Source organism: Pelophylax lessonae, assembly GCF_965119305.1.
Source record: "Pelophylax lessonae genome assembly, chromosome: 12".
In the NCBI taxonomy this organism is placed as follows: domain Eukaryota; kingdom Metazoa; phylum Chordata; class Amphibia; order Anura; family Ranidae; genus Pelophylax; species Pelophylax lessonae.
In genome coordinates, this window is record NC_138779.1 from 112,373,230 (window position 1) to 112,385,238 (window position 12,009).

General features: G+C 40.8%; 1 protein-coding gene across 1 annotated transcript in view; it reads right to left on the reverse strand.

Annotated features, from left to right (window-relative positions):
* The window catches only part of LOC309568904 (sulfotransferase 2B1-like), a 95,069-nt gene that overhangs the window by 81,727 nt on the left and 1,333 nt on the right, over positions 1-12,009 (reverse strand). Inside the window, exon 2 of the mRNA XM_082274680.1 lies at positions 1,562-1,773. Coding sequence (XP_082130806.1) covers positions 1,562-1,773 — 212 coding nt within the window. The remainder of the gene's footprint in view (positions 1-1,561; positions 1,774-12,009) is intronic.

Below are 12,009 nucleotides of genomic sequence, written 5' to 3' on the forward strand. Positions count from 1 at the left end.
AACCACTTTTAACTTAAAGTCTAACTTCAGATTTGCTTTCACTTTAAATAGTTATTTGGGCCATGCTGGTCCAAACATACTATTTTATTTTTTAATTTACTAATAGATGCGATTGAAGTACACAGCCTTCACTATTTCTCTGCAAGCTCTTGGATAGTATAGTCTTTATCATGGTTCTAAAACTCTCTGTTTATTAACCGGTTGCTGACTGCCGCACGACTATATACTGCGGCGGTCAGCCCCGGCCAGGCAGAGTGACGTAGGGGTACGTCACTCGCCTGTCACTGACTTGTGAGCCAATTGCGGGCGGGCGCGCGCCCGCCCCGGCTCGTTCACTGACAAGTCAGTGCGTGTGACCGGCGGACCCGATCGTCCGCCGGTCACTCACGATCGCTCCGGTGAAGGGAGAAAGTCAGGCGGCTAATGTAAACAAGCCGCCTGTCATTCTCCCTTGTGTAAAAATGAAGATCAGACGGTTCTACTATGTAGGACCGTTGGTCTCTGTTTTTACACCAATAGCCATGTCCCTTTACAGTTAGAATCACGCCCCTAGGACACACTTAACCCCTCCCTCTCCAATACAGTTAACCCCTTTCCTGCCAGTGTCATTTTTGCAGTAACAGTGCATATGTATAGCACTGATTACTGCAGTAATGTCACTGGTAACCCCAACAGTGTCAAAAATGTCAGTCAAGGGTCCGATCTGTCCGCCGCAATGTCGCAGTACCGCAAAAAAAATCGCAGATCACCGCCATTACGCGTTAAAAAAAAAAACACCAAAAATGACAAAAATCTTTCCCTTTGTTAGTAAACGCGATAACTTTTGCGCAAACCAATCAAAATACGCTTTTTGCGATTTTTTTTACCAAACAAATGTAGCATAAAACAAATTGGCCGAAAATGTTAAAAAATTTTGATTTTTACATTTTTTTTGGGGGGAATTTCATATTAAAAAATGTGAAAAATATTGTTATTTTTGCAAAAATGACGCTCTTTTTTTGTTTATAGCGCATGATCAAAAAATCACACAGGTGATCAAATACCACCAAATGAAAGCTCTGTTTGTGGGAAAAAAAGGACGTCAAATTCGTTTAGGTACAGCGTTGCACGACCGCGCAATTGTCCGTTAACATCACGCAGTAAAAAAATCGCAAAAAAAACCCGGGTCAGGAAGGGGATAAAATCTTCCGGGGCTTAAGCGGTTAAGGAATGCTGGCTTAAATTTCAAGGTAACAATTGTAAAACACCAAGATGGAGGTCATCATCATTCACATAGCATTTATTGAAGAAGTCCCATTCGGCAGGCCGTACAGCACAACGGACACGATAGGGGGATAATTTTTGGCATGAGATAAACCGGTCCACTGCCTTTTCAGCTTAGGGGGGATCAGTTGAGAGAGTAAAAGGGCAGTTCAACCACAAGTGTAAACGAGGCCTTAAAGTGCTTGTATTGCAAATTACATTTATTTACAAATTACTATAGTAATAGTAAATTACATTTTAATTAATGACATCCATTGTGTTGGCTATTATAGAAAATATTTTGTATAAATACGCTTACCTTAGCTTTTGAAGAAAAGAAAGACTTTGGGAAAAACTGTATGGGCAAATGAGAAGAGAACAATCGAGGAGATTGGTATTCATCCACTAATTTTACTCCAGGGCCGCAGACATCAAGCCAGGGGATTCTTACGTAGTTAGGGACTTTATGGCACCAGGAAATGTCACCATTACTGTGGATAAGACTCAGGATTTCCATCATCCAATTGGTACCTACAAATAAATACAAAAGAAAATAAATAGCTGTCAACATAATAGAATAATTGTATAGTAGGCTATTAAGCTGGTGTAGGGTAGAGACAACTGTGCCTTTATCTTCCAAATTCTTTTATTGATTTCACAGAGACTGCCCCAAAATGAGTCCCTAGGACTTAAGAGCTGCCTATAAATCTCTACGCTTTTCTAATCACAGACTCTAAGTATTCTAAGGGTTTTCCCTTTCTTTAATTTACTTGTTCTTAAATGAGTCTATGTGCAGACGTGGCCCTTTTGGTAGAGGCATTTGCTTCCTCATGTCTAAGTTGCCACCCTGATGTCTGGTGATCTGATGAGTACTGAGTGAATATTCAAAAAACAGCAACAAATGTGAAGTAAGAGATAGAAATATATAAGATAATAGATCCACAGAATGAATAAAGCAGAAGCAGGAAGAAACTTGCATTGTGTTCCTCAGGAACAGCTTTCTCTCCAGCAAGGAAAACCACAAGCAGCAGAGTAGTGACATATCTAACTACAAATTATGTGAGATTTGCAGTCAGACACACACTGCCTTAGATTAAAAATGCAGATATACAGCAGTGAGGCTGTAGACACTGGAGTGCCTAGGCACAGGAAGTGTACTGCCATTTTCAGGAGGAAATGCTGGCATAAGGTACTTTTTTCAGGGTACTGCTTAGGCACAATATACATTTTCACCCTTGACCCTTGATAAAGTCACGTGTTATTGGGACGCCGTGGTGACGTCACTTCTGTGTCTACGGCCGAGACCGGAAGCTGCTGCAGCGATTGCTGTAAACGCATTGGCGGCATTTTTTTCTGAAAAGCGTTTGATTGTCTGCATAAATGTAAGTGCAACTTTTAAATTGGTCTATTAAATATCTTTTGAATAAACTACACCATGAGATTTCCTTCCTATCTTTTTCCTGGTAAACGAGTGCCTTAAAACAAGCTTTGTAGCAAGTCACCCCCTGTCTGAAGCCAACCCAGAAGACTTGGATTTTGATACATATATTGCACCCACATCTTTGAGGATAATATCTAAGGAGATATCCCCCAAGGTCTGCAGGTTGACGTGTGACACCTGAAACGCTCTTGTGAGTGTTAATGGAGGTGAGCGACCATTACACCTATTTTTTGGAACCCTAGCTCACTAAAGCTCGCACTGGGAATCACCGGAAGCATTTGATTATTTCACCTGATTTTGTTTTCATCTATCAGCACTGATTTGATTTGATTTTACTTTTTGATGACCACACATTTCTTTTAGATTAATTTTATTGGTCACTTTGTGATATTGTTCACTATCACATTTTTTGATTTTCCTATTTTCACACTATTGAAGAGTTGATAGTGGTTCGCCCTTCATAGGGCATTTTATATATTTTTCAAATTTCACTTTTTCTCACCTTTTCTTCAACAAGGTTTATCTTTTAGTTATGATCATCACTTGTTATTATTGAGTGAGTTATTTTCACCCCACTACGAAGAGCGACAGTGGTTTACTCTTCATAGGGCATATTGTCATTTTTTTACAATAATTGTTTCAGTTTGAGCTTTTGATCAGTTCTTTATGTAATATAACTTTTTACAATTGCTTACTTCTGCACAGGATATTCACTTTATACCTATTCAGCTAATTTTTGATCACCTTATAGATTACTTTAGCACTTTATTGTTCTTGGATATCCACATTTCCTGCACATGATCACTTTTTCTTTCACCATTTGAAGATTTTATAGTATTATCCAGCATCCTTATTATCTATTTATATCGTATTGAAGAGTGTTCAATATTCTTATATCTTTTAACCTCTTCTTAGGTTTACGGATTTTAGATTCATTTGTGTTGATTTTTATCTTCATAATTTATATATATTCACTCACTTTCACTTTGGCACTTCAAGCACTTTTGTCATTTTGAAGATTGATATTTATTATCTAGTTTTATAGATATTCATGGTTTACCAATTCTAGAGTTTCTGCGCTGATTTTTACCTCTTTATTTACATTTTGTTGTATGTGGTGACACTAAAAAATTAGCTGCAGATTTCTGGTGCTCCATTCTTCTACCTTTATTACCTCCTCTTTATCCGTCCCCTTCTCTCCTTTGGTAGCGCATAGGTTTACTTTTACATACATTTTCAGATGTTGCCTATGTAGCCCCGATGTGTAGCATTTCTGCCTATCACTGCATGAACCGGAATGTGACAGAGGTTTTCATTGCCTCTGCAGCTGCCAACACAAGTACTGTATTTCTCCCTCTCCTCGGCTGCCTGTCTAGAGAAGACAGCCAAGAAGCAAGAGAGGGGATAGCCACATAGAGCCAGAGGAGATCATACCCAATGTCCCATGTGGCAGAAGGCACTTTAATTGCCTGCTTTCAAGCTTGGAAGAACAAAGGACTGCAGGGAACTGCCTGGTAAATGTAGTACCCAGAGACATCATCAGGTTCGTAGGAATCGTCATCCTGTGCTCTGATCACATTACCGGGTCAGTGGGAAATCGTCATGGTGGAGTCCTGAGTCGCCGCTGACATCACCAGGTCCAGACAGAGAATGGGAGAAAAAATCCAAGATTGCGTGGTGGTGAGAGGCCATTGGTCACAAATTCCTGGCCACTATTTAAAGGAATAGAGATACCTATTTTTAGGATACAGTTTGGGCACTTACACCCAGTATTGTGTAATCTACTCAAGTCTGAGCACTCAAACACCGGAATTTTGGGCCCCCAATAATTACTAACACACTGGTCAGTGGAAGGGGTTTGGAGAGACCAATGGACCTTTAGTTACCAGTAACTTAGTTAGGACCTCCCGGGGTTTCAGGGTTTGGAGCAGAAACATTAGGTCCTTCAGTTGTTTATAGTGTTAATGAATTGCTGTGTGCGTTGCACAAATAAGTATTCGTTCTTTATCCTCAGTGTGTCAGAGGGTGTGGCATTGCCATAAGGGTCATTGTCATCCGAAGTCAGAGGACTCAAACATCAGCGGCTCATTCGGGGTAAACTCTATACCTATAAAACAATGAATCTTCACTTTTTAAATTCAGGTTCACCTTAAACATGGGGGGGCAAAAGTATACCTGTCTGCTTGAGACAATCATTCGCTTTTAGGAAAGCTCCAGACAGCAAAAATTGCTATAGGTGGTAACAAGAGTAGTGTTTCAGCACATGTGTTCATTGTGATAAAAAGCAGGCATGGCATACTGTACTGTATATAAAGTAGGCATGGCTTAAAGTGAAAAGTAAATTCTGGTGCGCTAGATGATGAGATGTCACTCTCAAATGCGTGATAAACAATAACAGGCTAGATCAAAAACCAAAGTACCAATGATCTACAAAAAATACCACATAAATAATGTCTATATAGTGCCTTACAAAAGTTTCCCACAACAATAACATGTGCAAGATAAACCAAAATGTGTAAAATTTCAGGTGAAAATATCTACAGTCCAAAAGAAACACAGGTGACAAATGTCCGTGAAAATACAAATGATAAGTGTAGATAAATCAGAAATGGTGCTTCAGGTGACAGACAGATGACAGATCTAATTGTCTGATGGCTTTAAGTATATGTAAACCGTAGCAATGAACTTCTCTTATTTGACCTTTTGGTCTCTTAAATATACCATTGGAAGCATGTTGTCAAATCTGTTCTATATTTGCAAAAAAATACCTGCTGGCTGCTGGCCTTATCAGAAATTCAGAACTGTCCTGTGTCCTGTAAACATTTCCTGTGTCATCTCTCTCCCAGTTTTTGTCTTGGATCAAGAACAGTTAGTATATACGTTATGAAGAATAAAATAGGGGAAGAGTTTGAGCTTAGGAAAAGACAACAGGGGAGGGCTGACACCACTCTGTTCACAAACTGTGTGTCAGCCCAGTGCCAGGACAAGATCATATAGAGCTCAGGGCGAACATGCCAAACTGTGGCCCCCCCAAAAAAAAATGTATGAACAGTATGTGTCAGCATGCTTACCCCCCAAGCATGAATCCCCCCCTCCTCCCAGGTCCAATACATACACCCCCCCCCCACTCAAATGTCCCCTCCCATCACAAATCTTTACCCCCCTCATCCCCTCTCCCAGCTCAAATCCTCTCTTCCCCTCCGAAAAAAATAACTTTCTAGCACTATTCCTTTACCTCCTCAATTTTGCCTTCCATGTACACATTCTCCCCTCCCACTCAAAAACCCCCTCCCAGCACAAATCCCCCCCCCCGCCATTTCCCCTCCTAGCACAACCCCACCCCCCCCCCCAAAAAAAATTCCCTCCAAGCACCCTTACCTTTTCCCCTCTCTAACACATCACCTTTTCTAGAACAAACACTTCAAATCCCCCCTCCTAGCACAAATCCTCTTCCCCCTCCCAACACAAATCCCCAAATTAACCTTTCCTAGCAGACAACCCCTAATTTCCCCTCCTAGAAAAATTCTTACTCTGTGCTGCCCCCAGAATTCCCGTGATTCTAACTGTGATTGGCACAAATTCCCTCCCCTCAATCTCCTTATGGTGCCCCCAAACTCACAAGATACCACAGTGCCCAGGGCAGCCACCCCTCATACCCACCCCTTGTCCTGGCCCTGTGTCAGCCCACATTAAAGCTTAGCTGAGTGCATTTCTGGCAGATCAATGGATATTTTTCTGAACTTGCAGGATTGTGAAGGGATGTACTGCATGTGTTTTTTCTGTCCTTTTCAGTGACATATACCTGGTTAAATCAGTGTAATGAGTCACCATACAGTAATCATGTATTAACAGAGTCAGGTTTTCTTTATTATGCGTTATCATATTAACATTAATAAAATGTATTTCTTTTTACTTTTGTCTGGGATGTAAAGTTGCTTATAAAGTCTTCTCTTACAAAAGTATCCATTTTGTTTTTCAATGTGTTCTTTTATGTACATAAGTAATACATTATTGTTTCTGATTTACAGCATGATGAATTTATTTACAAATGAAATAAAGTTTGCTTTTTAATGTGTATGTTTTTTTCAACCAAACAAAATCCACACAAAAAAAAAAAAGATTACAAGCAAAGAATGCTAACAAAAGAAGGTGTAACTGAGAACTAATTGTACCCTAAATGATATAGGGTCTGGGATTAAAAGTACCATTTCAGTCTTTGCAGAGGACACCAAGCTTTGAAGTGGAATAACTTCTTTACAGGATGTCTCCAACTTACAAGCTGACCTCAATGCACTGTTTTATTGGGCAACTATGTGGCAAATGAGGTTTAATGATGATAAATGTAAAGTTATGCATTTGGGGGCTAAGGATATGCATGCATCATACATACTAGGCGGAGTAGAACTGGGGGAATCCAAAGTGGAGAAGGATCTGGGTGTTCTATTAGATCATAAGTTTAATAACAGCATGCAATGCCAAGCTGCGGTTTCCAAAGCAAGCAAAGTCCTTTCTTGTATTAACCACTTGCCGACTGCCGCACGACTATCTACGTCGGCAGTCAGCCCCTCACAGGCAAAGCGACGTAGGTCTACGTCGCTAGCCTGTGAGGGTCTAGGGAGCGGACCCCCCCGCGCGTGTGACCGGCGGACCCGATGTCCGCCGGTCACTCTGCGATCGCCTCTGCAGAGGGAGAAAGTCAGGCAGCTTGTGTAAACAAGCCACCTGTCATTCTCCCCTGTGTAGAAACTGTGATCACACGGTTCTACTATGTAAAATGTGGAAAATGTATAATTTTATACTGCGTTAAAATTATACATTTTCTCAGTTTAAACATTTGATATGTTATCTATGTTTTATTCTGAATAAAATATTGAAATTAGAAACTTCCACATCATTGCATTCTGGTATTTTTCACAATATGTACAGTGTCCCAACATTTTTGGAATCAGGCCTGTACTTACAGGGATTGTAAACACATCATTAAAAAAAAAAAAAAAAACAACAACAAACATGTCATACCTGCTCTGTGTAATGGTTTTGCACAGAGCAGCCCTGATTCTTCTCTTCTCGGGTCCCCTGCTGGCGCTCCTGGCTCCTCCCCCATGATGAGTGCTCACTATCGCCAAGCCACTTGCTATGAGTGCATTCGCGTGGGCTTGCTCCTGAGTTGTGCGCTATATGTCTATTGACACATAGAGAGCAGCTCAGTCTGCCCCCTGCTCCCTCCTTACTGGCTGTAGTAGAAGTCAACAGCTAGCAGTAGAAGTCCATGGCTCCCACTTCTGTTTCTAAGCCTATGAGAAGGGAGAGGGCCGCTGCACTCATGCACAGAGCTGGCACAAGATCGAACTCAGGTATATAAAGGGGGAGCTAAATTCAGAAGGTTAAATACCCAGTGTGAAAACTCATGCAATCCAATTCCAGTGCGGACCAAAAAAAGGGTCCTGCACCATTTTGGTGCGAATGCGATGTGATTTCAGCCAGTTTGTATGTCTGAATTTGCATCGCACAGACATCGCATGTATTCGGCACAGCAATGCGGTGCAAATCACATGCAATATCTGTGATCCCACAAGTGGGAACCCAGCCTTAAGTCTAAAGAAAACAATATGTCATAATAGTCTGAGATAAGACCAAATAGAGAGCTGCAGTTCTCCAAACATATTGGTTTTACTGGGTGCGCTAGATGTGAGCAATGTGTGTTGAACCAAAAGGGAAAACACAATGGACAAAATGCCTAATAAATATAAATATACACAGATATTATAAATGGTGCACAATGTGAACAAAAAACGTGCTATGGAAATATGTGCAGTCCAAAACAAGTCCAAAATGAAAAAAAGGCTGAAATCTTCTTGATGGTGAATGAAGGTGAAGAAGAGGACGTGCAAACACCAAATCCCTCTTGGCACCCACGTGTAAAGAAAAGAGGTAATACCCTTACCAACTCAACATAATAAAACACTTGAGAAGATGACACCAGCCAGTGTAATAGATATGAAGTCCCAACCTTTCACTCTTCCACCCGATATGTAGTATATCAAAACTCTTACCAAAGGCAAGTATTTCACAGGTCAGATGGTGAGTAATAATGTTCTCCAAACCATCAGGCAAACTATCCAGACTAGCAGGCAGCGAATTTTCTTGTAAATCTTATTCTGATTCCTGTTTCTGTATGGGGGTTGGTCTCTCTCCTATACCCCTCACACTCAGTGACAGATAGTGCCCAAAAAAGAATGGAACAGGCAATAGTGCATTACCTCTTAATTGACTTTATTAAAAAAAGGTAGAACACTTACAGTTAAGTTGAATAAATAGGCGAATCCAAATTCAATCGTGGCCGTTCTGCAGTGCGGACCACGGGTGGTAATGGTGCAGGCTTCTCACCCCAACGCGTTTCCCCTGATGAGGCATCAATTGGGAATGGAGAATTTCCATAACCAGTTGATGCCTCATCAGGGGAAACGTGTATAATATTTACAAGAAAACTCACTGCCTGCTAGTTTGGATAGTTTGCCTGATGATTTGGAGAACATTATCACTCACCATCTGACCTGTGAAATACTTGCCTTTGGTAAGAGTTTTGATATACTACATAACGGGTGGAAGAGTGAAAGGTTGGACTTCATATCTATTACACTGGCTGGTGTCATCTTCTCAAGTGTTTTATTATGTTGAGTTGGTAAGGGTATTACCTCTCTTTTCTTTACACGTCGGTGCCAAGAGGAATTTGGTGTTTGCACGTCCTCTTCTTCACCTTCATTCACCATCAAGAAGATTTCAGCCTTTTTTTCATTTTGGACTTATTTTGGACTGCACATATTTCCATAGCACGTTTTTTGTTCACATTGTGCACCATTTATAATATCTGTGTATATTTATATTTATTAGGCATTTTGTCCATTGTGTTTTCCCTTTTGGTTCAACACACATTGTTCACATCTAGCGCACCTAAAGTTTTGGTTGCTGCTGGAGATTAATTTTTTGTTTGCGCACCTCATTCTTCAACATATTGGTTTTACTCACTATATTTACTCACTTTAAATCACAAAGTTGACACACCAGGATATGCAGGTTAATTAAATAAAAAAAAAGACAACTATTTTAATTTGAGTCCAAAGACATTTGAACATTACAGTCAAATGGGTGAGTTCCTTAGGGCTCGTTTACACTTGTGGTTGGGAAGTAGTAAAAAGAGATGGTTAAGCCATGTCAGTACATCATCCGTGCCTCATCAATGTTACATCAGTGTTCATCCGTGCCACATCTATGCCACATCAATGCTGCTCATCCGTGCCTCATCCTTGCCACATCAGTGTTCATCCGTGCCACATCAGTGCTCATCCCTGCCTCATCCATGCCACATCAATGCTCATCCGTGCCTCATCAGTGTTCATCCGTGCCACATCCATGTCACATCAGTGCTCATCTGTGCCACATCCATGCCACATAAATGCTCATGCGTGCCACATCCATGTCACATCAGTGCTCATCTGTGCCACATCCATGCCACATCAGTGCCACTACAGTGCCTCACAAAAGTGTAATGGGTAGTAAGGAAATGACGGTGGTCCCTGCATGTCGGGCCTCTGTATGTGGCCACTGGCCAGGCTGTGTAAAAGTCTCACACATGTGGTATCGCCATACTCAGGAGGAGTAGCAGAATGTATTTTGGGGTGTCATTTATGCTATGTACGTGCAATGTGTTAGAAATATCTTATAAATTGACAACTTTGTGTAAAAAAAAAATGTGTTTTCAATATCTTTCCACATTTTCCAAAAACTTGTGGAAAAACATGACATGTTCAAAAGACTCATAATGCCTCCTAGATTATGTGTTGGGTGTTTGCTTTCCAAAATGGGGTCATTTTGTTGGTGTTTCCATTGTCCTGGTGCTCCAGGGCCTTCAAAAGTATGATAGGTTGCAGGCAATTACGTATATATGTGTAATGTTTGTCCCTAGAACGCCTGGAGGTGCTACTTGCATGTTGGGCCTCTGTATGTCGCCAGGCTGTGTAAAAGTCTCACACATGTGGTATCGCCATAATCAGAAGTAGCAGAATGTATTTTGGGGTGTAGCTGCAAGTATGCCTATACAGTGTTTGATAAATAACTTGGTAATATGACAATTTTGTGAAAATAAATAAATAAAAAAATCTTCATTTTGCAAAGAATTGTGGGAAAAAATTACAACTTTAAAAAACTTACCATGCCTCTTACTAAATACCTGGGAATGTCTACTTTGCAAAAAGGGGTCATTTGGGGGGTATTTGTACTTTCCCAGTTTGTTAGTGTCTCAAGAAATGAGATAGGCCGTCAGTACATCAGGTGTAATCAATTTTTAATGATTGGCACCATAGCTTGTAGACTCTAACCTTCACAAACACCAAATAATATATACTTATTTGGGCTATTTTTTACCAAGATATGTAGCAGTATCACTTTTGGTAAAAATTTATGAAGAACATTTTCTAAATTTGCAAAATTTTAAATCTGAAACAAAGAAAAATGCATTTTTTTTTTACAAGATCTTCGGTCTTTTTTTATTTATAGCGCAAATAATTAAAAAAAACAAGCGATGATTAAATACCACCAAACGAAAGCTCTATTTGTGTGGAAAAAAAGGGAAAAATGTTCATGTGGGTACAGTGTTGCATGACTGAGTAAATGTCATTCAAAATGTGAGAGCACTGAAAGCTGAAAATTGGTCTGGTTAGGAAGGGGATATAAGTGCCCAGTGGGTAAGTGGATAAGTGAAAAGGTGGTGGTGCTGCATTTACAGGGTAAAAACAGGAGGTGAGTATGTGACATATCGCCTCCTCATTTCACCTTAGGACAAAAGCGCAATAATTGAGATTGTTTTTGATTCTCCTTTGCAGATCATTGATGACAGAAAGTTTTTCATTCAATACGGTGAGGGGAGACTTAAAGAAAGCCTGAGAGAAAAATGGAAGCTGCTCTTGGTCATTTCTCATTCTGGAAAGTATGGAGATGAGATATTTTTATACTGTTCTTTGAGATTCCTATTAACCGCTTTACGACCGCCCGCTGCAGTTATACTGCGGCAGGCAGCCGCTCCTGGGCAATCCGACGCAGCTATACGCAGGAGGCTAGGGGCGAGCACATGGCACCAGCTGCACACTCCCGCCCCCGCTCATCAGCGGGGAAGCCAGATGCAGCGGGCAGGCGGCTCTGATTGCCCCCTGACACCCACGATCGCTCCCCACTGAGAGAGAAGAACGGTCAGCTGTTGTAAACACAGCTGACCGTTCTTCTCACTGGAATGAACATATTCTATTCTATATAGGAACACAGGTCTCTATAGT